Below are 27,134 nucleotides of genomic sequence, written 5' to 3' on the forward strand. Positions count from 1 at the left end.
GACATACATAGTGATACATCGTAGGGAATTTTTACCATTCATCATATATCTTGATTCTTCTTTTTTTACATTCCCCTCCCCTTTCTTTAATCCTTCTTCTCCTCCTGTTTACAAAAGTTTTGTTTCCTTTTTTCCTTCTTTTCTCATTTTTTCTTTTCCCTTTCTTCCTTTTCCCCTCCCCCCTCCGTAATTCCCCTTCCCATTTGAACACATAGATACTGTAAACATGTTGTTTTTGGTGTGTAATTTTATTCCCTTGTGGTCAGACAATTCCTGTAAAATTCTGGCCTTTTGAAATTGATTCAAATCATTTTAAGGACCAATATGATGTAAATCAGGAAACATTCAGTGAGAATTTGGAAAGAATGTGAAATCTGAAGTTTTTTAGTAAAATTTTGTGAATGCTACCTTCGTGAAGTTAAGCACCGGTTGGTTCTAGGTATTTCTATCTTTTTTGTTCTTGTTGCTGCTGTTGTTTTGCTGTCTGGTTGTCCCATCAATTAACAATAAAGCATGATTACATTTTCAAAATGTGATAAAAAGCTTTAATTTCCCTTTTAGCTCCATCACTTCATGTTTTATTTAACTTGCAACTCTAATTAGGTGCGGGAACATGAAGTGTCACTGTCTTTCCGGTATGCTGACCTTTTTAGCACTCTAAATTTAAAATTTATTCTGAACGAGGTCCTGCATAGTCGAGTTTTGTGCTAGATCAGGAACATGACCTTCAAAAATTTCCTTTAACACTAACAACGAAATTTTATATCTCTAAAACAACTTATTTTTATTTAATCAGCTTTTATCTTATCAATCACTTGATGTTTTCTCACAGTTACTTAAAATGAATTACTTAGTCCACTCCCACACGGGTGATAAAAGGAAGCGCATGTGAAGTACTTGCTTGGTTTTAAAACCTGAGCCACTAATTCGGAGCTCAGCCTGGTGTGGATGGAATTAAACCCGGTGACAGGAACTAAAAGGAAGAAGAAACCCAGCAGTGAGTCCCTGATCAGCATTCCACTGTTAAAACTCTAGAGCTTTAGGGCCGTTTTATGTTTAAACTAAGGGCACTGCATTGACCAGTGGTCACCAAATTTATTTTGTTCTTTGTTGTTCTGCCTGGCACATAGCATGCATGGAAAGGAACTGCAACTCCTATACACTGCTGATGGGAGTATAAAGGGGCACAACTACTTCAGATGACAGCTGGACAATTTTTAAAATGATCCGAGAGTTTGGTGGCATGCATCATTAATTCCTTGTTTATGGGTCTGTTTCTATGGTCTCTGTTGTGCTTGACAGACCTTTTTGACAATTTCCCAGTATTACTCGAGACCTCTTTGTAATCTCAGCTTATGCCTGGGGTCGTTTCCAGCCCTCAGCCTTCTATGGGCTGTCTTGTCTCCTGTTGGTGTGGAAGTCCAAGCTCTGGGACCCTGATGGGTAGGCCTAGTCACATCATCGCTTTGCCAACTCATGGCTCTTCTGGTCCTATTCTGGTGCTCCCTTGTCTCTTATGTTTTGACATTTGGGAACCTCTTTTCTTTCTTGTGAGCCTGAATAGACATTTCAAATGTGATCTTTTATCCAGCAGAGTCAATTGTTTTTAGTAGAAAGAATTCAATTTCATGTAGTCCATCGTGCCAGAATCAGCACTCTGGCACTCATGGCTATATTTTTTTTATTAGTATATGTGCAAAACATAATGATTACATTTATCTTGGGGAACTGATACATAAACATATCACATTTTAATACCTTTTACTTCCTTTCCCCTCCCTACCTTGCTGTCTCCCACCATCCCTAGATCCCTTCCCATCCCCCTAATATCTACCTCCTTGTTACTGTAACACATGGGGATTGTGGGAGAGAGTAGTGCTGTCCTGGTCTCCTTATCTCTAGTACCTGGTATCTTAGCACAGAATTAGTACTTCATAATTATGTAACGAGGGCATGGTTGATATTAAACAGATAATAATAACATTATAGCAAACTGGTAAAGAAATGAGGAAATGAAGATCAGAAAAAGAAAAGCAAGTCACTAAATTCAGGAAAGCAAAAATGGCTAAAAATAGAAAAGCAGCATCCGAATGGAGAAAAGCAGCTAATTAATACAAATAGAGGGTAGGAAGGTTGAAGCGAGCATGAGTAAGGGAGTCGCCTGTGTGGGCGAGGCAGGAGACAAACCCGGGGAAGAAAATCTGTAGGTAGTTTCCATCACTTTGTTTGTTTCGGTGCTGTAGGCTGTTGAATATGTCTAGATTGTTCTATGAGGGAACATGAAAGTGGAAAAAGGTACTGCATGGGTGGGAGACAATAACTGCGAGGCGAGAGCAGAGAACTCTCTGGGTAAGAAAGCTGTGCGTGAGCATTCGGTGGAGGAGCAGGTTACACGGAGAGTTTTGTTAAACAGAGTCTGAAGCAGGGAGCTGGAAAGCTTGTTGGTGCAGCAAGATGATCGGGCATCACACTGACAAACTAAAGCTTAGTATGTGTAAGTTCAACCACAAGGGCAAGCACGTTTGGATTCTATTTAACATTGACACATGTACTATAGTCCCAGCTAGGAAGAGGCATATAGGAGTCCTCTCACCAGGCCCTTCATTCATTTCACAGAATATCTGTGGTTGGCTTCATGCTGTGCTCTGTGCTGTGAACTCAGTATCACTGGGATAAGTATTGAAAGCCCTCTTGTATCTGCATGTGCCTGCTCACCATATGACCTTAAAATTCATTGTCTCGATTACTTTTCTCTCCTTGCTGAAACAAAATACCTGACACCCAATATTAAGGAAGGAAAGGTTTATTTAGCTCACAGTTTGTGGAGGTTTCAGTCCGTACTCAGCTGGCTCCAAGGCAGAGTGGCATATGGCAGAGGGCAACAGTTCATGGGGGCAGAAAACAGCAAAAGCAACAAGAGCAAAAAGGAGGAGTGGTGGCAAGCAGCTTCTTTCCCTCCCTTACATATGCAAACTATCCGCCCCAGGGCGGGTGTAGCACTCACACCCACACAAGCATTGGACTATAGATCAATGAAAAATCTAGAAGCCCACCCCATGACTGCATGAGGATTTGGGAGGACATGCAGACACAAAACATAAAATTCATTAAGAGTAAAATCTTAAACATTGGTGGAAGTTTCAGTTACTTCAGACAGAGCAATGGTGGCAGGGTGTCTGCCTGCACTTTTATCTCTTTCTCCTACTTACAAAGCTGCCCAATAGCATGAGCTACATGCATATATTTTGGCTTCTGTGTATGTGACTCTTAGTTTACTACATAAGGTGAAAATACCTAACTAGCCACACAGCAGTAACGTTGTTCATATAATGACAGCTTTCATAGACTTTGTGACTCATCTCAAAACCAGTCATGTATACCCATTTAATTTGCATTTCAGTAGGACAGAGTTTTAAAGTCCCATCCATAAGCAGAAAACTGTCAACACCATTGTTGACATTAGTTCTAGCTTGGACATTATTTTGATTTTATTTTTAGAGATTGAAAGGATTCTCATACTAGCAACATGGAAAACGTCAATTTTTAAACAATTTTCAGCTTTTCTTATTTCCTTTTGTGGCTTCTCAACTATGACTTAAGAAAAAAAGAAGAAATCATCTCATTTGCAACACCAGGGATGAACCTGGAGGACATTAAGTTAAATAAGCCAGGCACAGAGACAAATACCGCAGAACTTCACTTACATGTGACACCTAAAAAAAAGTGGATTCCTGGACGTACAGAATAGAATGGCTGAGGGTCAGTCCAGGGGTGATGAGTAGGGAATAGAAAATTAATGGTCAAAGGGAGGTGTTCAGCCTGACAGAAAGTCTAGCTTTGAGGTCGGTCTTGCATAGCCTAGTGGCTCCTGTCTCTAATAATGTATTGTGTGTTTCAAAATAACTAAGTAAATTTCAAATATATCACCACAAAAGCCATTCAGTAACTAAGGTGGTGGCTATGTTAAATAGTTTGATTTAATCATGCTACAATGCATACATATATCAAAGCAACACATTTTGCTCCATAAATGTATTACAATGATTTGTTGATTACAAGAAATATAATTTAAAAGTAATATCTCATAAACAGATCTGAGTCAGGTATTTAATTATGGTATAATGGTTGTGTTTCCAGAAATTAGTGTTGCCAGGTACTAGCAGGACCTCATTCCTCATAATGATTGCTTCTTAACAAGTGTTCCTATTTCTGCCTAATTGATTTGCACACACTATACCTCTCAGACCAGAACCTTGTACATTGCAGATTTCACCATCCATCCCTGGAATGGGTTCTGTTTAACCTGTAAGGCAAATGGGGTGAAGAGGAAGGCAACTCAGGGCACACAGTTTTGCTTTTAAACAGAATATAATTCTTTTACAGCCTCTAGAGGGGAATCCCAGTTGTATCTTCAATAGCATTATGGGTGAAGCTTTACATTCTTCTGTGATAATGAACAGTAGCCTGAGGCAGTTATGGAAAGAGTAATGAGATTTGACGAGCAAAGCAGTTCATTTCCTAAAGAAAGTTGAGAAAAGCAATGGCCTGTAGCAGAAACAGGTGCTGCAAAATACCAAATGTGATGGTAGAAATCCCCCTGGAGCTAAGAAAGGATCATGTCAAATGAGCTGGCAGATGAAATGGGAAAGATGAAGACTTCTCTGCCATCTTAGTATTATTACTGAGGAAGTAGGGAAATATATCCATAGCTTCATATAATGAAATAATGAAATCTTATTCCCGAGAGTGGGATAATTAGAATAACCTTAAAGGAAGTATAAATGTTAAGTATATGAAAGTTTGTTCTAGAAAGAACAGTATTCAACCAGGATTTCAGGTGATCATGTGAGATGGTTAGACCATCAGCTTTCAGAGATAATATGACCATGTGTCACGGATGGCCAGGACAATTTTGGTTTATCCTCATTATTTCAGAGTAATTACTAATGTCTTCTTCCTCTATTTTAAGGAGTCTCAGTATAGATCATATGTTCAACTGTTTCCCAGAACTTGGTGGTATTTTATATCACTGAATTGTGTTAGAGACAAGACAGAGTTGAATTTGTTGGGGGCAGTCAGCTATTGCTGATCCAAATAAAATTTAATTCCTCTAAAGAACAGGCTTAAATATTGTCTCATAAATTCTTTTTACAAAATGATGAAATTTTTTAAAATGGGCAAGTCAGAAGATTAAAAATAGAAGCATCAAAACTTACAGTATTAAATTTTAATTTCTCTGGACTTCATCTAGAGATAATTTTATACAGTGTGTAAAATCATAAATGACTTCAATTCATACAAGTTTCTATGATGGTTCTTGATTTATATAAATGTCTTTTCAAAGGAAAAAGAGCAAGAACCACTGCTATATTTAACTTACAGGACTTAGGCAAAGATAGCTGCCAGTTGGAGACACAAGAATATTTTTGGTAATTGCATATGAGAAAAATTTTAGTTAAAATATTCAAATAAGAAGTGAGGAATAGATATCATTCTAATTAAGTTGATAGCATTTATTGAACACCTATTATACATAGGTTTGTGCTTTATAGCTAATTTTGAGAACCATCTAAAAGGAATGATTTCCCCCATTGTACAGATAAAGGTACACTGCCAGGGAAGTTTAATAACATAGTCAGCTGGAAGCTTTTAAACTTAAGTCTAGCTTCTAAGTCTATGCTTATTCTGCCATTTAAGCAATTTTTATATTCTAATTCTACATTCATAAACTTGTACACAAGCAGATCTACATCCATATGTATAAACTATAATACATAGAGCATAATTTCTGCACATAGAGAAGTTAAAGCCCATACTACATCTGATCTTTATCTTGTATGTCCATTATATTCCAAGAAATTCATTCTCATTTAAATCTACAAAAAAAGATACGATTATATTTTATTACTCCATATATCTCTTTTACAATTGTTCTGCACATAAATTTCCAAAATATGAGGCACCTGAGCCACCAACAAAAATCAATTTTTCATATGATAACAAGATTTTAAATATAATAAAATATTTCAAAATTCAACTTCCATATGAAAATGAATACCAGCATATCTTCACCTATATAGCAAAAAAAAAAATTTACAAGAGTGTTTGGTGTAATAAAATAACTCCACTGTTCAAAAAAGTATCTAAAAGTTGAGAGCTTTCTTGTGATATATTCCAAGATAACATTTCTTTTGATCATATTTCCTTCTTTAAAAAAAGGATAATGTAATATATAGTTGCAAGATTTGCATTAATGGTAAATAACCCTTATTAAATGAAATTTACCATTAAAGTTAATGGTAAATAACCTTTATTAAATAATTGGCATGTTATTTTCTCATCAATACTCATAACAACCTAACAAGTTATGTTTCATCTTTACATCCTATATTACAGCCAAGGAAATTGAAGGTCATATGGCCTTAAATATAAAGGCCAAGATAAAAGAACATGTAAGCTGTGGAAGTGGGGATTAAATCCTGTTCTCCCTGACTTTGACTTTTCTACTTTCAGTTGTAACTTGTTCGGTGTATAAAATCGTCTGCAATATGTATGTATCTGTAATCTGAACAAAATGCATAGTTTCCTTTTGGTTAAGGAACATGTTCTTAGAAGACAAACCTGAAATGGGACAAACCAGTATGTTATTACAGTTGCTTAGTTTAAGACTGCACTTTATGCCCTATAAACATGTACTAATAAAGATAGTGATCTGGAAAAAAAGTCTGCATTTTCAGATGCTATGCAGGAACTTCTGGTCATCCAGTGTAAACGTGGAGTGAGGCTCCCCACCAATGCAGCCCCTCGCAATAATGTTTACCATAGGTGTACCACAGGTGATGCATTTAGAGACAGCTTGCTATCTGAACCCTACCACAGTCAATTTTTTTCATTTTTTTATTTTAAAAATAAAAGGAGGAAAACATTAACAGACAGACAACCATTTACAAAATAGCAAAAGAACAGTACAGACAATACAGAGTTCCAAACAAAGTGGTAGGAAATTAACAACGCTTGTTGTATTACATATTGATATCTTCAAAGTGGTTTCTCATGAAAACAGATAGAGGCATACAATACTGATCAATCAAGGACTCATTGACAGTTTCAGCAAAGAAATAGAAGACAGTAGAACAACTATGTTAACTATCCTGTATATACATACATACAAAATTGCTCCTTCTTTCCCTTCTCTTTTCCCACATCCCAACTGCCCTTTACCCTTGAGTGTTTTCCTATCATTTCACAATGTCTATCATACCTCCGAGTTTAAATTAACTCTTTCAGGTTTTACACTAGTGAAACAATGCGGTGCTTGCACATGTATGTCCCACAATCAATTTTGAAAATTTATTTCTAGCTGAGATTACTCTGATGAGAATCACCAGGCAAATTTTGTGACAATACTGCTTTCTAAGTCACACCCTTGTATTTGTATTTGTATTTGTATTTGTATTTGTGTTTGTAGTCAAGGCAAAAGTTCTCAGAAGTGGGCAGGTTATAGGTCAATGATTTAAAGCCTCAGTTTTGCATTAAACCTTGGTTTTCCATTATGTCTCAAAGATATGTCATGGAGTGGAAACCTAAATTGCGTATCATTTTAAAGACTAGAACTTGAGTCTTCATGAAATAGTATGTTTCTAGCTAGGCTGGGGTAATTTGAGTTTCCTCTTCCTATAAGACTGTTCACCTTGGGGCTGGGGATTTAGCTCAGCGGCAAAAGTGCCTGCCTGGCAAGCGCAAGGTCGTGAGTTCGGTTCCCGGTACCGGAGAAAAACCAAAAAAAAAAAAAAAAAAAGACTGTTCACCTACAAACGTCTAAGAAACACACACACACACACACACACACCACCACCAACAACAACAACAGCAACAACAACAAAACCCCCAAATCAGAGCCTTTTGTCATTCTCAATAAAAAGTAGGTTTTCCCACATGTTCTGGTAACTTCGGCACAATGGTAGCAACTTTACATTTGGTGACTCTGTGTCTTTATTCTTAGCAGTTAAGTTGGACACTTGTCCTTAGTGGCTGAGGGTAGATGGGACCAGGGACTTTAACATTTTCTATCAATCTTTCTTTGTGCTTCACTTTTCACTTTCCATTTCCTGAACATCATGGGTCCCTTGACATCTTCTGGCTCTTCTAAAAGGACAGAGCCTACCAGAGTGGGAGGTATTACTGCTCGCCAAGCACACACCTTAGCCAAACCACATCCAATAAACATAACCACATTTTGAGTTCTTAATATGAAAGAGATATTTTTGGTTTGTTATTGCTGTTTCATAATACAGTCTCTGAGATGAGCTGTATGAGCCTAACACACAGGCTAAATCACCTAGTCCAGTCCTATATGTCTGGCTCCCAAATCTAGTGACTTCTTTTCATCAAGCCAACTGATCCTCTGTAAATCACTGCCTACTTTTGATCTTCCATCTTCTAAGCTAAGGCACAAGAGCTGCTGTTTGACCACCTCTTGCTTCAGACTTGAAATGCGAAGGACAGTGAGCTGATGTGTAACCTTAAAATAGTCTTGCATTCCCACTTGGAGCTGATCAGCACACTGTCTCATGTCCTGACACATTATTTTTATGATACCATTGTGCTGCTAAAGGCCTGCTCCTGACTCAACTGCAGGCTTCCAGTTTCTGTCATGTGATATTTTCCTTTTTCCAGCAAAGTATTGAGTGATATACAAGGGATAATTGAAATATACAATAAATGTTTAAATTTTTAAAAATACTATAATAAGACACATTGGCATGAATCTGCCTGCAAATAATGCCCCTTACCTCAAATACACTTATCGCACCAGCTGTGCCACTTTCTGAAGCAGTTCTGGAAGTCCTCTTTCATGAGTGTCTTTGAAAAGTGAATCTCATTCCTGAGTGCCATCCAGTGGAAAGGCAGGGTCCTACACACATTATGGTGGGTCCTCACCCACCACATTCATGGGATCTGGTACCAGGTAACTTCTGGCTCTTTCCAAACTCAAGATGACTCTTTAAAGGTAAAATTTTTGAATGAATTCAGGGCATCAAAGAAGCCACAACAGTGCAACTAAAGGTAATCTTGAAAGAGGACTTCCAGAACTGCTTCAGAAAGGGATAAGAACAATGGATAAGTGTGTTAGAAGCAGGGGAGAATATTTTGAAGAGGGATTCATGGCAGTATGTCTTTTGTTGTAATTACATTTTTAAAAATTTAAACATTCTCCATATTTTTCTATCGTACCTCAACTAAACGAGTAACGTTGAGGAAAATAAATAACTTCTCATATATAAAATGATAAGATACTAAATAGGTTTCTTTAAAATAAGATCATGTATTGGTGTTTATTTTTCATAGCCAAAATATTTGAAAAAAATATTTAATTTCTACCGTTTTATGCACTATGTCTACAGCTCTCTGCAGTTTTTCCCATGAGCCACTTGGGAAAGTGAAGGAGTGGGAAAATCGTATTAAATGCTTACTTTAACAATAAAAAGAAATTATTTCCCTAAAAATGTGTCAGATTGACTTGTTTATTTAAAAGGTGTGATGTAAATATTACTTCCTGCCTCAAACTATTTGTTTTGCAGTCTAACTGAAAGTCTAGGTGGAGCCATTAAAAGTCTTCAAAAATCAATTAATAATTTATCTCTGCAAATAAGAGCCCTCATTCTCCATGTGGGATTAGTTTTCCAAGGTATCCAGCCTTAAAATGAGCTTGGCCGAGTCACAGGAGTTTTAATTAATCCTGAAAAGAGGAGGCTAAATAAAGACGAAAACTAAGCCAGATAATTCTGTGAAAGGAATGCAGAAGGCAGGTAGCAGCCCAAGCATGTTCTCTGTTGGTGCACACAATGACCGAGATGGCCTCTAAAGTTAGGAGTCAGGTTTTAGCAAGACAAGGGACACAAGGTCCCTCCTGCTACTGACAGCAAGCCAAGTGCCATCCCATAAGGTATCAGAAGCTATATTCTCTGGGCTCTTGGGTTCAAAAGTGTGTGTGTGTGTGTGTGTGTGTGTGCGTGTGTGTTTCTCTTCTGTGGTGACCTAATTAGAATTGTCACAATTATTTTCTGCTATTTTTTTTCCTGGCATACACATATACAATATAAATAGAAAAGAAACCTTACTGACACAATAAATAACAAAAATGCTCTTACAATACATAGGGTTCTCTGTTGTGTGTGGGTGTGCTGTACTGTATATTTCTTTGCATTATTAATTTTTCATGGATTGCAACCTTTCTAAGTACATTGGAACTTGGGGCTAAACTTCTAAGTGGATGTGACATGCATGTATAATCCTGCTAAATAAAACATATAACTGTGATATTGACTAATTGATAATGCTTTCTGTTTACCAGGGACTCTATACTGATGCTTTTGCAAGTTACTGTGTTCATTTATATTTTCAGAAAATCTTGCATATGCTTCCCAGTCTGAAAACACATGTCAAAAAGCTCTATTCTTGTAGAACTTAGCCTCTAAGGGTGTCTGTTACAATAAATGACAACAATTTAAGAGGTCAACATTAATGATCTGACATGGGTTACATCTGAAGTGTTCCTCCAAAGTCTCATGTGTTCAGAGGTGGACCTTTAAGGTGCTGATTGGCTCATGGGATGAGGGTGCTGTAGTTATCATGGATGAGTTCATGGCTGCATGTGTGGTTAGATGGTGCGACCTAGTTGAAAAGGTGGGTCACTAGAGGAGTGACCTGAAAATGTATGTTCTTGTCCAAGGCTCATCCCCCACCCGCTGGCTCCTGGCTCCCTTGGGTTGAATGGTTTTCTTCTGCCATGCTCTTCTGCCATGTTGCTTCTGTCTCGAAGCCAGCTAACCATGGAGCGAATCCTCGGAAACCATGAGCCCAAACAAATCTCTCCTCCTTTAAGTTTCAGGTGTTGGGTATTTTGTCCCAGTGACAGGTAAATGACTAATATGCCTGCTTATGTTCAGTTCTTCAAGAGGCAAAAATAGTAAGAATGCAGACTAAATTGCTGCCTATCTATAGATTCTTACCACACCTACATTTTGTAAAAACCTAGTAAGCAAACTTTGTCAAACAGTGCTTTGTAAAAGACTTCAGTGTTTCTCACAAACTAGAGGACAGGTAATGGCTATCAGTTCATAGTACATCAGTCACACTGCTCCAGGTTGGAGATAGCACATAGTCTTACCTTAGTCCCCACTCTATGGAACTCTGAACATGTTTAAAAATTGCATGGTATGATAACAACCACTTGCTCACCATCCATGAGAAAACATTGGACAGCTACAACTATCACGGGATGGGCGATTGGCTTCTCTTTCTCTCTTCTCTTCCTCTTCTTTACCTTCCTTCCCACTCCCTTCCTCCTCCTCCCCTTTTCTTCTTCATCTTCTTCTCCTCCACCTTCTTTTCCCTCTTTCTGTCCCTCTCTTTCTCCCTCTCCCTTTTCCTCTCTCCCTCCCTCTAGACATAGGCTTGGACATTCCCACTTCCCAGAATGTAATTCCTGTTGCTACTTTCATACTACTCCTCCAAGGAGCAGTGTCACTGGAAGGTTTTTCCAGTACCCACTACCAGACTCTTTGGTCATGTGTGCCATTAGCACATTGTGCTTCAGAAAACCTTGAGTATGTCATATCTCTCATAAAGCAGGACAATGCTGCCTGTCCTGTGGCCATTCTATTTTTCATCCTGAAGCCCATGGGGGAAAATATCTTCTTGGACATCTCTATTCCTATTATGCTCTGTGGCACAAAGTAGGCCTGTCAATGAGTAATTTGAATGAATGAGCAGATAGTCAGATGAAATAGTATCTCAACTAAGAATAAAGGGAAAAAACAATTTCTTAACAACAGCTAAATAATCTTAAGTTATGTTCACGATGACAATAATTACAAAAGGCCAGCACTAAATGCGTCACAACAAGCAGAGAGAGTAGTTTGGTATCGATAGAGAAAAGTGAGATTGGGAGTATCAGAAGTTGAACAGGAAGTCTTGATCTGCCCCTTTCAGCACTGATGAATCTTGCAGACATGAGAACTACACATCTTGCCTCTACTTCACAGGGCATATGTAGGATGAAAAGAAATATGGCTTCACTGTATTTTCCTTTTCTTCTGTATGGAAGTGTGATGAGGTTATCTGGGGATTGTTTTTTACCAGCCGAGAATTTTCTCATTTTACAAGTAAGAAACTGAGGCTCAAATGGTTAAAGTAACTTGTGCAGTGTAAATTGGTTAATCACTGAAAGAAGATGACTGCTCTTGCTTGCTACTGCACAGCTTAATGCTCTGTGCTGTTAAGATTAATGTTTAATTTAAAGCCATAGAACTCTGAAGTCCCAAAGTGTTATTGGGGGCTGTTATTATAAGCAATTTTAGCAACAGGCTCAACACACATTTTTCTTAGATCTCAAATTCGTGCATAATGTTATTTGTAAATAGGATGTTTTGTTAAGAATTTAAAAAGAACCAAAACCATATGCCAGGAGGATAATTAAAGCCTTTTGAAAAACAATTAACTGCTCGGAGGGATTCCAGTGCTTGTTTTGAAGTGTGGAAACTACTAAAGCCAGAAATTCAAAATATTGAAAATCCATGCCAATGTGGAGGTTTCATGCTAGAAAAATGCGTACAAACAACAGGATGCCCTTTTTGAAGAGTTTCTTTCTATATTTACTTTACAAATAAATAAATCAACCTTGTTTTAAGTAACACCGGCAAGATACACTCATTCGTTTGTTTAGAAAATACTTATTAAGCATCCATTATGCATTAGTCAGAGTTCTCCAGAGAAATACAACTATTGATTGGCTCAAATGATATGTCTTAGAAGAGATTTCTTCTAAGGAATTAGCTTATGAGGTTGTGGGGGATGGCAAGATCATCTTCAGGGCAGGCTGAATACTGTGGCAAGAGGTGACATTTTTAGCTTGAGTTCAGTGGCAGCTGGAAGATAGAATGCTGTCATTTTTGAAGGTCTCAGTCTTTTTACTTAAGGCCTTTACCTAAATGATTGGATCTACTCATCTTATGAAAGGTAATGTGTTACTACTCAAGGTCTCCTGGTTTACCTGCTAATCACGTCTACAGAACTACCTTGAGAGTAACATCTAGACTAGAATTTGATCACACAGCTGAGCACTAAGTAGTCTGACCATCATGGAGGATATGACACAGACTGGAATTGGAGATTATATTATGAACAATTGAGTTGGAAAAGATCCAATGACTACACAAACATGAATCATACTTGTTCTAAGTATCAGAAATGAAAAATGAGAGTTTTTTTGAGAAGTTACAGCAAGGAACCCTATCCTAGTCTGAGGGACTTGGAGTGGGTCTAATGAAAAAGTGGCATACTGGCTGTGACCTGAAAGCTAAAAAGTGCAATGAACCAAGAGAAAAGGGAGGAGGAGAAATAGGAGGAAAGCTATGAGTTGTAGGGGGAAATTATGCAAAAGGTTGTTTGAAGTGTGGGAAGAGCTAGATCCTTCAGGATCTTCTTGATAATGTAACATATTTCCTACTATTAGTGTAGGACAGTGATGCTGAAGAGATTTTCTATATTTTTAGTGCCAAATGCATGGGAAGAACTAAGAGCAGGACACAGGACAGCCAGTGCAGAGACCAAATACTTGGACAGGTAAAACAGGAGGGGAGAGAGCTCACCTAGCTCAAAAGATATTTCAAAAGGCGTGATGGTTAATCTTGATTATCAACCTGATTGGCTTTCACCTGGGAGTTTAGTAAAGTATTTTTCTAGGTAAGTCTCAGTGACACATGAGGGCATAACTCTGAGGACTCTATCTGGTCCTTGGCCCTTTACTGTCTGGGTGTTCTCCAGCTCTGTGCTTCCTGGATGCCATGAAATGAGCAACTTTCCTCTTCTACACCCTTTTACCCTCATGTCTCTGCCTTGGAGCCAGATGACCATGGACAGAACCCTTTGCAACTGTGAGCCAAAAGAAACCTTTTCTGCTTTAAATCTGCAATGGAAAGCTGATCGACACAGTGGTCTTTTGGAGGACATGGTGATTAGTTTTGAAACTTGAGGGAAAAATAGTAGTTGAGAGTGATTCCAAGATTTCCAATTCAGTCTGTTGTTTGAACAGTTATCTTATTCATTTTGAGCATAAATGCTGGGAAACAGGCTGAGTGTGGTAGGGTATACTGAGCTGGAAGCACATGCTGTGCAGACGAATGGAGAGATCTAACAGGCAGCGGGATGTGTTGCTCTGATACTCTAAAAAGACATCCAGGACGAGAAAGCGTGGATAAGATTGCATAGGGAGTGGTATCATGATGAGATATCAAGAGAAGGCCAAATACAAAACTCAGAGCAACTCGAGGGTAAAGGCCAATAGCAGAAGGAATCTGGCTGGAGAGCTATGGGCAGAACCAGCATCTTCACAGTTGGCAGAGCTGCCACTCTCTCTGTGCCTGTCTTTCATTGTCACATCTGTCTTTTTCTCCACAGCCAGATGCTTCCCACTTTTAAAAACTCATGTGAGGGGCTGGGGATTTAGCTCAGCAGCAAAAGCGCCTGCCTGGCAAGCGCAAGGTCGTGAGTTCGGTTCCCGGTACCAGAGAAAAACCAAAAAAAAAATAAAAAAATAAAAATAAAAACTCATGTGATTAGGTTGGGCCCCATAGATAATCCAGGATAATCTCTCAGGCTCACAGTTTTTAACCTTAATCATATCTATAACTTTATTTCTTTTTTCTAAGTAGCATAATACAGTCTTCTTTGGTCTTTGTGGGACTTGGTTCCATGACTCTCAGCACATACCAGAATTTGCAGATGCTCCAGTCCTTTATGTAAAATGGCATACTCTTTGCCTAATAGCTATGTACATTGATCCTTCTGTACATATTCGATGATCTCCAGATTACTTACAGTACCGACTACAATGTAAATGATGTGTAAATAGCTGCAATGCATTGCTTAGGATGTACGGGCAAGGAATAATGTGGTAAATATTCAGTACAAATGCAATTTAAAAATATTTCTGCCTGATGTTGGTTAAATCTTTTGTGAAACTCATGGATATGGAAGGCAGCTGAGTCTCCATAAGTACCGGAGATGGTTGCGTGGACATGTTTAGGAGACCATTTTTCAAAGAAAATACAACTCTGTAGCTAGAACAGCTCAAGAGGTCACAGAAGATAAACACTGAAATTTTTCTGATGTAACACAAGGAAATAAACCAGGGCAATTTCAGTGTTTCAGAGATTGTGGAAATGGGGAAAATAATAAAACTGGGGAGAATACAAGTAGATACTCTTTTTTGGATAAATCTGTTAGAAATATAGGTCTTAAAATTCCCTTAAACATGAATGGATTTGTTATTACTGGGAGAACCATTATCTATATCCAAAAGTTGCCCAGTCCAGCAACAATAAATTTCCCATGTTCAAGACAGCATTTTTCCTGTTCAGATTCTTGGAGGAAAAGTGAACAAGAAAATAATTAGGATTAACAAATAAAAATCTGCAAGATTCTTGTTAACTAAAATGAGAAACAAATGTATATTCTGAAACTCGACATTCATTGCATTTTTAAAATGGTAACCATGTGGTTGTACATGCATGTGTTCCACAGCAATTAATCATCTGATAAATGTGTCTCTAATAAGAATTCTGAGAGCTTGATGTTGGCAAAAATAATGTTTCCAACCCACTGTCTATAAAGCCAAAACTTCAAAATATCTGTAGCAGTGAGAGTTTGTGCTTAAAATGACAATCGCTGCTACTATAAAAGATAAAGGAACTGCAATCAAAAAGGAAAACCAATATTTATAAATTAATGAAAACAGTTCTAATAGTTAAGAAATATTAATTAACTTCTTCCCAATGGTATTCTTGAGGATGGTACTTTAGTGCATTTAATCATGTAAGTGCTGCTACAGCGTAGGTGCAATTATTCTCCAAGTTTTAGAAGTGAACCCACTGAGGCAAGAGGGACCAGAGCTAAATTTTTAATCTAGGCAGTCTACACATGTTAAATTATCTCTAACAATAGCTGTTGATGACTAAACCAGACCCTGGTTTACGCACATTACAGATTTAATGTAAATCACTACATTTTCACCCTGACCTGATCAGGTAGCATTTTCATGGCATTTTACAGACAAGTAAACTGAGGTACAGATCAGTTAGTTCACACACAAAATAAGTGGTTGAGCCAGAATTCACACTCAAGGCACAATTGACTCCAGAAGCCAAATTCTTCTTTTCCTCTCCAAATACCTAAAAGGTGACTTTTAAAAATTTAAATAATTTTTAGGTATTTTTAAATCTGTTTGTTACTACCTGTTGTTTTAAAACTGTCCATGTAGGCAAGTTATTTTCTCAAACTTGTTCTTTTAAGGTCTTTGAAATTTTTAGAACATCAATTTTGATAGGCTAGTCCACCGTCCCTCTCTGAACTTCACCTTACCTTTCTGGAGTATAAACAAAGAACTGAGCAATCTATAAACCCTAAATCTTTCAGCTCCTCAATCCAATATACAGAATTACTTTCAGAATCACAGGCCTAATTATTTTTTTGGAGGGGAGGATGGTGAGGTTTGAACTCAGGCCTTCTCAGTGACCTAATTCCCAGCCCTTTCAGTTGTTTCTCTGCTTGTTTGCTTCTTTCTTTCCTTGAGACAGAGTCTGGCTGAGTTGTTAAATTGTCCAGGCTGGACTAAAATTTGTAGTCCTCCTGTTTCAGCCTCCCAGAGTTCTGGGATTGACAATTCTTTATTGTTGTATCTTTTTACTTGCCAGGATTTATGCTACATTTTAAAATGGTAATGATTAACAATAATACATAAAAAAACATTTATTTGAATCCTTTCTACATGTTAGGGTTTATCCTAAGCTCACTAGTTGGTTTATTTGATGTAACCCTCACTCAAGCTCTGTTTTTAATTACGACTTTTCTCCCTATTTTACAGGTAAGAAATCCGAGCTTAGAGAGACTTAGAACCTTACCAAAGTCACACAACTACTAAGTTTTCAGCCAGACAAGACCCAGAAAACTTTGCTCTGAAGCTCTGAAGCCCAGTTGCCATTTTGCTCTAATGGCACAGGTGCCAAATCTGAAATACGGCATCCAATGAGACTTAGGGAAGAAGCCAGATCATTTAGCATACGGAAATAAGTAATGTGCTGCCTGCTTAAAACCATATTTTCTGACCCATCAAAGTGATCATTTGCATAATTAAATCCTCTCCTTTGAGTTTTGCCTGTGGGGTCCAAAGTGTCCGGTTAAAATGTGACCAGAAGAAACAGTAATTTAACCACTTTATTCCCTAAAAAATGTAAATGACTTAGCAGGTTTTCAGCCTAGAGAGGGGAAAACCCTGAAGCAATAATCTTAGGATATGTGAGTTGTAGGGAGGACTCTAGGCCTATGCTTATGAATGGGCAGTGGGTACAGTATCACCAGGTGTGTGTGTATGTGTGTGTGCATGTGTGTGTGTAAAACCATGTATATAGATCCATCAGATAACTAATGGGCTGCACAATTAAGCACCAGACTCGAGAGAGTATGTTAAAAAGGGAAAGAAGTGGCTAATTGAATATATAAAGTTATTAAAGAAAACAAAATGGCACCCAGCAGTTGGCTTCTGATTGGCCATGGAAGAGGGATTCAGGAAATCCCTAGAAATATTGATAAGGCGGGAAATGACTATTAAAAAATCATTGATTTGTTAGGCTTGTGAAATCATCCAATCTAAATTTTGCCTTCGCACAAACCCTTCGAATGGTTTGAAATAGCTGTGAGAGGGTCCATTTTTAAGGTCAGCTCAGAATTAGAGTCTACAACGGGATTTGCCATTCCAGTGACTACATTAGTCCACTATCCAAAAAGCCATTACATACCTAAATCCTTCTACATCAACCTAATTTCTACCCTATCCTTAAGAAAGATGAAAGAAGGTTATGTCACTATCCACCTAAAAGACCTTAATATTCCTAGAGTATCACCAGATCACCTTATAATCTCTTTCTTTCTAAGGTGATGCATTTAGTTCCTTCAATCTCTCTTTATTCGTCTGGTTCTCTATGTGAAATACACCTCTGCAACACAGCAGAAAATCAAACTAGTTATAAGATTAGAAGGGAGAAATAAAATCTGCGCCTACAATAAGAAAAAGAGTTTGTGAGTAACTAGGAATTGCCAGACAAGTTACTTGCAAATCTATAAGAAAATTTCTTTCTTCGTTTATCTGGACCTTAACCTTTAGTGACAAAAATAGTAAATGGTTGTACTCTTCCAAGGAACTGTTATGGGAATGAATCAAGTATTATTTATTTGGCAATATTTAATACATTATTTCTGTTATGAATGCCATTCATGAATCACCAGTCTTAAGCCTGCATTCATATACAGTAGCTGTTAATGAAGTGACTACATTATGCATTTTAATCAACATTTACAGTTACCCAGCTTCTAACACTTTCATGTGTTGTTCCCAGGAATGTAACCTGGAATAGTTTAGCTATTCCGGATACTCACTGCTCACCAGAGCTGGAAGAAGGCTACCAGTGTCCCCCGGGATTTAAGTGCATGGATCTTGAAGATCTAGGCCTAAGCAGGCAAGAGCTGGGCTACAGCGGCTTTAACGAGATAGGTCTGTCTTCCTGGTAAAACACCTTCACAGTTTCTCTTTTATGATGTTTGTGCAATGGAAAGAATAATTGCCTAGTTGATGTTTCAGGTTATGACTGACTATATTATAAAATAAATATAAATGCAAATTTTAATTCTATGCCTGTGTTATAATATATTCTACTCTACAGTCTGTAACATATAGACTATGTTGGTATATATTCAGCAATGGCTAAAGAGAGTTAAAGCTCTCATATTAAGCTATTTTGATTTTAATTATAATATTTAAAATTATTTGTTGAGTAATGTTAACAGTTGTTGACTAAAAGATAAGTAATGCTCAGTTTCTTTTCACATGTAATTATATCCGAATAGGCAAGGTAAGTCTTAAAAATTGTAATATTAGACTTTTATGAGGCTAGAGAGCTAAAATCAGTTCTGTAACCAAAAACAGTTAATCAAAGACATAATTAATATGCATCAGCTATGTGATAGATATATGAAAAGTCCTTGTACAGGATGTGTCAAATGTATACATTTCTTTTTGGATTATCCTATTAAGTTCTGAAATGTGTCATTACATAGACAATGAAAGAAATTAGCATTTGCCATCTCATCAATATCATTACGTTTATTATAATTGCATTCAAGTTGCCCATATTTTTGTTTAAAACAAAAATTGAGTACTAGATAAATATTTTATCCTTTGAGAACTTTTAGTGAAACAGTTTGGAAGAACTAACTTATCCTTGAAATTTTCAAGCCCAATATATTTAAGAGAATTCTAGATACTTTCACTTAAAGCCTAAGAGATGTATCTACAAGGGGTTGTGCTCTTTGGAGGACAAATTTACTTTTTGACTTGTGATGTCTTTCCACATCTCAATGAGCAACCTATGGTGGGAGATTCCATAGCCAAGTCTGAACATTGGCCCTGTCAATTTTGATTTCTACTGGTGAAATTGCAGCCATAAAATCTTCCCCCTATCAGAAAAAGTGGCTGCAGAACAGAATCCCACCTGCACTTTCAATCCATAGCAGCTCCAGGATGAAGTAATGAGCTCTGCACTAGATACTGGAATTTCAGAAAGGCTCTGTTGGAATTTCAAAAAGGTTGCATTGATTAAGGAATACTTTCCTGATTTATGAGCTGAAACAAAAGCTACAGCTTTCAGACAGAATACAGTACTAAACTAAGGCTGAAAAGCACAAATAGATGATATTTTAAAGTCTGTTTTGCAAGTACCATCTCTTCATTTCTTTTTATATTTATGCCCTCACATTGGATTGTCAGAAGCTTAGGTGACATTTGTCTGTCTCTTTTCAACAGTGACAGGATTTCCTACTACACAAAAATCTAGAAGCCAACCAATGTGAATGATTTTTAAATTGCTGTACTCTCTCATCTACTTTTACAATCAACTTAAGTCCTTTCCTCTGGCCGAGGCTTCTCTGAATGACACCAGTGACTTTCAGGCATGCACAGGAAATCACGGTTGTGGTATGGGAAGTATAATGTAAAGACGGGTAGGCTGGATGAACAAGCGTCAGCAATCTCAGCGGTTGGGCATGACTCGAATGCAGGACTGCAGCTCATTCAGTTAGGGCTTAACTGGTTACACCCATGTCTTCTAGGGAGTGTGGCAGCGTTTAAGAACTTAAGTACTCTTGAACAAAAATACCTGCTGTCCTGTGAAATCATATTGCTCATCATAAGCAAATCACACTCTGACCAATTTCAATGCAGCAATCGTCCCTAAAGTTGTCATGCTGAGTTATATTCAAGGTGAATCATTTTTCTTTACTGTCACTTATAACAACTTCAATTAATAAAAGGCACAATCTCCCTTTGAGAGAGAAAATCTCCTTATAAAAGTATTGGCTGGAGAGGATCAATTCTAGGAAGGAATTGCCCTGAGGGCAATAGGCTTCCACAAAAGCAATGATCTTGCTGGAGCTGTACTGTTGATTTGCACATTTATCTCTCAAGGATTTAATTTCCTTGCAAACAGGAAGTTCATCTTTTCATCTTCATGGCTTGAGAGCTTCTTGCAATGCCCAGCTCAGGGGGAGCCCTCTGTAAATATTTACCAAAGGACTGAACAAAATGAGTGTTCTTTTGAATTCCTCAGTAACCAGTTATGTTTGTATTAGGGGATAGAGCATAATAGAAAATTAAGTTATTTTCTCATTGTTCTTTTCCTTGATTTTGCATGTTTTTGCTGGCCATATTCACTGTTTGTCATGACTTCCCTTTCTATACAAGCTTAATTTAGTCTGCTTCTTTTTCTCAAATGATGGCTGAATTAATCAGCATTGTGTGACTAATGGCTAGATAATGAGATGTTGACTTTGTACTAGGACCAAATAATTTTTAAATGGTCACTGTAGTTTGGATTGAAATGGATAGCTTCTTGATGTTATGCATCCCTGTAGATACACAAACCTGTATTTTGGGAGATTATTTTTTAAAGGTTTTATAAAAACAAAAGACAATGTTTCTCCCAAAACAAGGCAAAGAAGTTACTTTATTAGAAATTATTTAGTGTGTTATTCAGTTTAAAACATAATTAGGTGCCTGGTGGTGTATGTAAGTTTGCCCAATATACTTACATATATAAGCAACTGAGATTAGTCTAAAAGGAGTACTTTTCTGACCAACAATATTAACATGTAAAATATTGAATTTTGAACTCATTCATAAAATTTTAATTACAAGGAGTTTTAAGTCTCATTAAGATTTAGTACAGATGATGTTGAAAATCTAAAATTTTAAAACTGTATCAAAAGCCGATTAAGTAGAAAAACTTACAAAGAACCCCTGTAGTAAGATGTAAAGATGTTCTTGTGCCCCTAAATTATCTGAAAATTGAGAAACAAAATGCAGTGTCTATATTAAGGACTGAAAACCCTGGAACTATGAGGTAAAGCACCCAAGGAGTGTGTCTAACAATCCTGAGAGGATTGTGACTACTGCGTACCTCCGACAGGGCCGGTAGGACATTAGTATTCTAATAGAGTGGGTGCTGGAGCCTGGAGGACCAGAGCGGTTTCTTTTTAGAATCGCGGAATCAGCATGTTGCTGCCTATGGGATCTTGCTGGGACTCTACGGGACATCTCGGGGGAGAGGGCTCATTGCTGGAAGAAGTCAGAAGAGAGAAGCAGTGGACAGACTGAGGTGTGAGGGCTCCTCGTATTGCTGACCAGGGTTGACAAGAACAAGGTACAATCTAAACTGTCTGTGTTTCAGAACGGCCAGAAGAGCTTTAATTTTCTCTTCTATAAGTCATTTTTAATATTTTTCTTTTTGACATAGGTCATTCATATTTATGAGGACCAGTGTGATATTTCCATATATTTATGGAAGGTATAATGAATGGATCAGAGTAACTGGCACATCTATAACCTCAAACATTTATCATTTCTTTGCATTAGGGACATTCAAAATTCTCCCTACTAGCTACATTGAAATATAATGACATGTTGTCAGCCGTAGTTACCCTACTGTGCTACAGAATATTGGAGGTTGTTTCTCCTATCCAGCTACCCCTGTACCCATTAACCATCTTCCCTCCAAACCCTCCACCCCATGCTCTGATGGCCACTGCTCTCTTTCCTGCCTCTGTATGGTCAGCATTTTTTAGCTTCCACATGTAAGTGAAAATGTGTGGCATTTGTCTCTCTGTGGTTCATTTATTTTATTTAACATCATATCCACTGGTTCCAGCTATTGCAAATGACAGGGTTTCATTCTTATTATGACTGAATAATATTCCATTACACAGACATACAGAACATCTAGGTATATTCTTTATCTTGGCTATTGTGAAGACTGTTGTAATAAACACGGGAGTGCAACTATCTTTGATACACAAATTCCCACGTACCATTCCCGGTCAATTAAGTAAAAGTTTTAGAGTGATCTAAGGTGTAGATGATTTATAAAATCTCTCCACATGATTTTAATGAGCTCAGAGTTCTGAACCACCAGACTAAAGTCACACATATACCCGTTCTCTATCTTAACCTCACTGGCCTGTATTGACTAATATCCTCAAGTTCTGGTCAATGGAGATAGCATTCTAGAAGACACTCTTGGTCTTCTAGTTGTTTGATCTACTCTGTGCTGTTTCTAGAATCGTAGCCACACTCACGTTGTATCAGTGAATTTTTCTCATGCGTCAGGCCTCACACGTATCTTTAATTGTATTTAGCCCTATGCATTTAAATTTGTCACCCCCAGGTTGAAGCCATGCCCTGCCTTTCAGCAGCTTTTCAACAGGCTGTCCTTCTGCAGAGTCCAAGAGAAACAGCCAGCAGGGCATTAAGCAGAAGGCACAGCCAAGCTATTTCTCTTAAATCCCTAAACCATGCGATGACTGAGAGGTTCATAGCTTTCAGATGCTTTTCTTTCATTTAAACATTTTCCCATTTTTATTCCTGGGTACATATCCTTGATTCACTGTTTACAACTCTTAATTCATACCTCCCCTCTGAGGTGTTAACCTGTGTACTTAAGGTGTCAAGCCATCCTCCACTTTCGGAACACGTGGAAGACCATACATAATGGAAAGGACTTATGTGACAAACACTCTGTTTAGCAGAGCTAGTTTCCATGACTGAGGTGTGTAGTGGGAGGTGAGTACAAACTAGAGTGAAAAGATTTAAAGATGGACAAAATCCAAAAACCACACTGAAGAAGTGAAATAAACAAATAATCACACTAACCTACCTTGTTTAGAATATGTATTCTGCTTCTATTTTCCACATCTTCCTTGCCCTGTGTTCTTGCATGCTTATAAACAAGTGGGTGTGATAACCTGAGACACACAGGAGGGGCCTGTGATTGCCTATTAGAGCACTGACATGGAATTACAGGAGTTTACAGCTGGAAGAGACAGGCGGTCATGTGCTTGCTGTCAGCTCTGTAGGAGGGAAACAGCATCAGAGAGAGCGAGGTTTGAGTTCCAGGCGCCCAGGCAGAGGCAGGGCTGCACGCCCACTGGGAATCCTATCTCCCTTCAATCTCACTCAGATTCCTGAGTGAGGAAAGCTTCATTGAAAGCTTCATTTTACTCTTGCTTTTTAGCGGGGAGTACCAGGAATTCAACTCAGGACCTCACACCTGCCAGTCAGACGCTATGCCACTGAGCTAAATCCCCTCCCCTACTCTTGCTTTTGTAGTAGAATGTCAACATTATTCACCTTTGGTGAGATACTGATTGGAATGACCACTGTCCAAACAGATACGGTGCTTTGTTAGAAAAAAAGAAAAACCAAACTTATCATATCAAATATGTCATTCCTATATGAAAAAGAAACCACAGAAAACATAATTAATTTGGCAAATTTACTTGTAGTGATCTTACAAAAGGAAAGTAAGACTTCTGGTACAGGAAATGATTATAAAACTACTCAGGGAGTGGCTTGAACTTTCCATGAACTGTGCAGTCAGATGAAAAACAAAACGTGTTCAGTTTGGATGAAATAACTCAGTGAATCTCATTTGATGATAAAATTCATCCTGAAAAGTTACCTGGGAAGTAAATAGCCATCAGGCATTTTTGTGACTTGTCTTCAATTTACAGCAGCTAAGAGCTGGAAACAACCTAGATTCTCATCAAAAGATTAAAGATAAAGAAAATGTGGTATATAAGAATGATGGAATTTTATTTAGTCATAAAGTAAAAGGAACTCTAGTTATTTGTAGAAAAATAGATGGATCTTGAGATCATAATGTTAAAAGAAATAATTCAGACAAAAAATTAAATATTGCATGAGGGGCTGGGGATTTAGCTCAGCGGCAAAAGCGCCTGCCTGGCAAGCGCAAGGTCGTGAGTTCGGTTCCCGGTACCGGAGAAAAACCAAAAAAATAAATAAATAAATAAATAAATAAATATTGCATGATTCTGTCATGAAAAATTCAATTTTACAATAAATTAAAGTGCAAAGACTAATATCAAGGCAGACTTTTTAGAGTAGGATGAGGTGATAGAGAAGTGGTTAAAGAAAGAATGAAACTGAGTAAGATATGTGATATATTTGTGCCACCCCTGAAAATGAATGAAAATTTCACTTATTATAAATATATATCAATAAAAATTCCAAGCCTCCTCAAAAATAAAAATTCAAGCTCGCAAAAACAAAAAGCAGCAAATTAAAATCTATATAATGAATCTGAAGCAAAGATTATAATAAATATAAAAATCATAAGAATAAAAGAGACAATCCCAATTTTAAAACACCAAGAATGAATTAAACCTGATTGAAACAATGTATATCAAAGAAAGCCCACACACAAAATCGAATTATGTGAGGATATTCTGAAAATAAGTAATAGAAAGATATCTAAATAATATGTGCTTTCAGTACCACATGCATTATAAATAGTGGACTATTTCCCTATTCTTTGAATATAATAATCCAAAGTAAAGCTAGGAAATAACACACACTGTGTTATAACAGTAACTAATTGTCCAACAGGCTGTTTTTATTTTTGTAATTACTGTCATTACTTATGACAATGACTACTATCATCCATCAATTACTTACTGTGTAACTGTCAGCTGGCAAAAGGTTTTCCATCCACTGTGGTTTTAATTCCCCAAATTAACCCATGAGGTGTGGTTTTCTCTGTCTGATAGATGAGGAGAATGGGGTGAGAAAGGATGAAGCTGCCCCCAATGTCTTGCCCATTATGTCTGGAGCTGAGACTGTTGGCTTTTGGGCTACAAACTGTATGTCATCGAGGCAGTCAGCCATGAAAAACCTCCCTTCCTGCATCCTGTCAGGACAGCTGGTCCATGATAGTCTCATTATGATAATGGACAGACACATTCTCCCAAGGGATGAGCCGCCAGACATCTTCACCTTCTCCCCTGTCCTGAACTCCTTAGGACAAGGACGGAAAGACCAGGAGTGACTTCCACTGCAAACCAGGGACCTCCAGGGGTTGGCTCTGGCTTCTAATGTAGTCTTCTGCATTCAGGTGTCAGAATGGTCACCTACCACCCCTCCTTGACGTCCTTAGAAGGTGGGTTCTAGGAGCCTCCAGTACCAAAGCCCACTGATGCGCAAGTCTGTTATATAAATCACCATAGTATTTGCATGTAACTTATGCTTCCATACACTAAATTATCTCTAAATAACTTGCAGTGATAATTCCTTTTGCAGTGTAAATTCTATGTAAGTAATTGTTAACCTTTATAATCTAGGGGATAACAGCAAGGTACATGTTCAGAAAAGATACAATTTAAAAAAATTTTTTTATCTTCCATTGGTTAAATTCATGAATGTGGAACTTATGAATATGTAGAGTCCACTGATACATTTATGTGTGTGTTTGTATGTGTTTGTGTGTGTGTACATATATCTATATGTGCATATATATGTATTTGTATGTGTGTGTATGTATGGTAGTCCAACTTTTTAAACCAGATAATTTATTGATCTGTAAATATATCAGCAATGATTAGAGACACAGCAGCAAAAATGAGTAAATATTGCTTTGATACAAAGTCACAGAGTAGACCTACGGGTACACATGTTGGGAGAGAACATAGAAAGTAATAAAAATATGCTATTTGATATATTTTGGCTAGATTTACACTCACTTAAATTCAAAATTCTATTATAAGATACATGTATTTGCTATATGCACTTTGTAGATACATGCATTCATTTTCCTGTATATTTGAATTTACTTCCTCCTTCACATTGAAGAATATTTAATTTTGTTTTCCATGTTGCTACAAAGTAACTAGCAATTTTATCCAAAATGATTTCAAAAATGCAAATTAATTAATTTCCTTATTAAAGATGTGACATGAAATGTAGTCACCTTATTAGTTCTCTTAGGTAAAAAAAATCACAATGCTTTCCTTATAATATGGCCTTCCAAAAATATTAGGTGGAAAACCTGCAAGTTTAACTTCACAAAAATGTGGATCTTATGTGCTTGTGTAAATTTAAGGTGATGGCTTCTAATATTTGTAACTTTTTCTGGAATTAATTAATTAATTAGACCACATTCAAAGAAAATGTGGAAAATTAAAGAGTGTTGGAGCCTGCCAAATTCTCAAACTGTCTCAAGTCACTTCTGAAAAACGCTAGTAGGAGTATTGAGATTTGGGAGTCGTATTTTTTTCCAGGGGGAAATGCTGTTTATTTTAGCTGTTATTTATTTCATGACTTTTTTTTCCTTTGACTTTGGGTGGTATTGACCATAATATACGGAGTCAGTTCCCTGTGGTGGTCAAATATCAATTTTATTCAACATTGATGAGAAACCTGAGTGGTAACTTTTATTACTAGTGGTGTTCTGCATTGGTAAACACCTCTGTATTTTGCTGAAATAAGATTGATGGAAAATCCACCCCAGCAGCCTAATATTTCAGTTTTGATTAAGGATATGCTTGGCTTTAAAATTCTTCTGTATGCATTTTGTTGGCATTCTATTATTTTTATAATTTTTCTTTTATTACATTTGATATCAAATGTGGACATAAAATATGATGAAAAGAAATTACTATTATTCAAATCATAAAGA

The 27,134-nt window shown here is 37.3% G+C and overlaps 1 protein-coding gene across 4 annotated transcripts in view; it reads left to right on the forward strand.

The window, feature by feature from the left end:
* Window positions 1-27,134, forward strand: part of Nalcn (sodium leak channel, non selective) — a 291,122-nt gene that overhangs the window by 22,538 nt on the left and 241,450 nt on the right. For all 4 annotated transcript variants that reach the window (XM_005374037.2, XM_013515982.1, XM_005374039.2 and 1 more), the window contains exon 6: window positions 18,453-18,607. In XM_005374037.2, coding sequence (XP_005374094.1) covers window positions 18,453-18,607 — 155 coding nt within the window. The remainder of the gene's footprint in view (window positions 1-18,452; window positions 18,608-27,134) is intronic.

The sequence above is a fragment of the Chinchilla lanigera genome, unplaced genomic scaffold (assembly GCF_000276665.1).
Source record: "Chinchilla lanigera isolate Chin_1 unplaced genomic scaffold, ChiLan1.0 scaffold00003, whole genome shotgun sequence".
Lineage (NCBI taxonomy): Eukaryota > Metazoa > Chordata > Mammalia > Rodentia > Chinchillidae > Chinchilla > Chinchilla lanigera.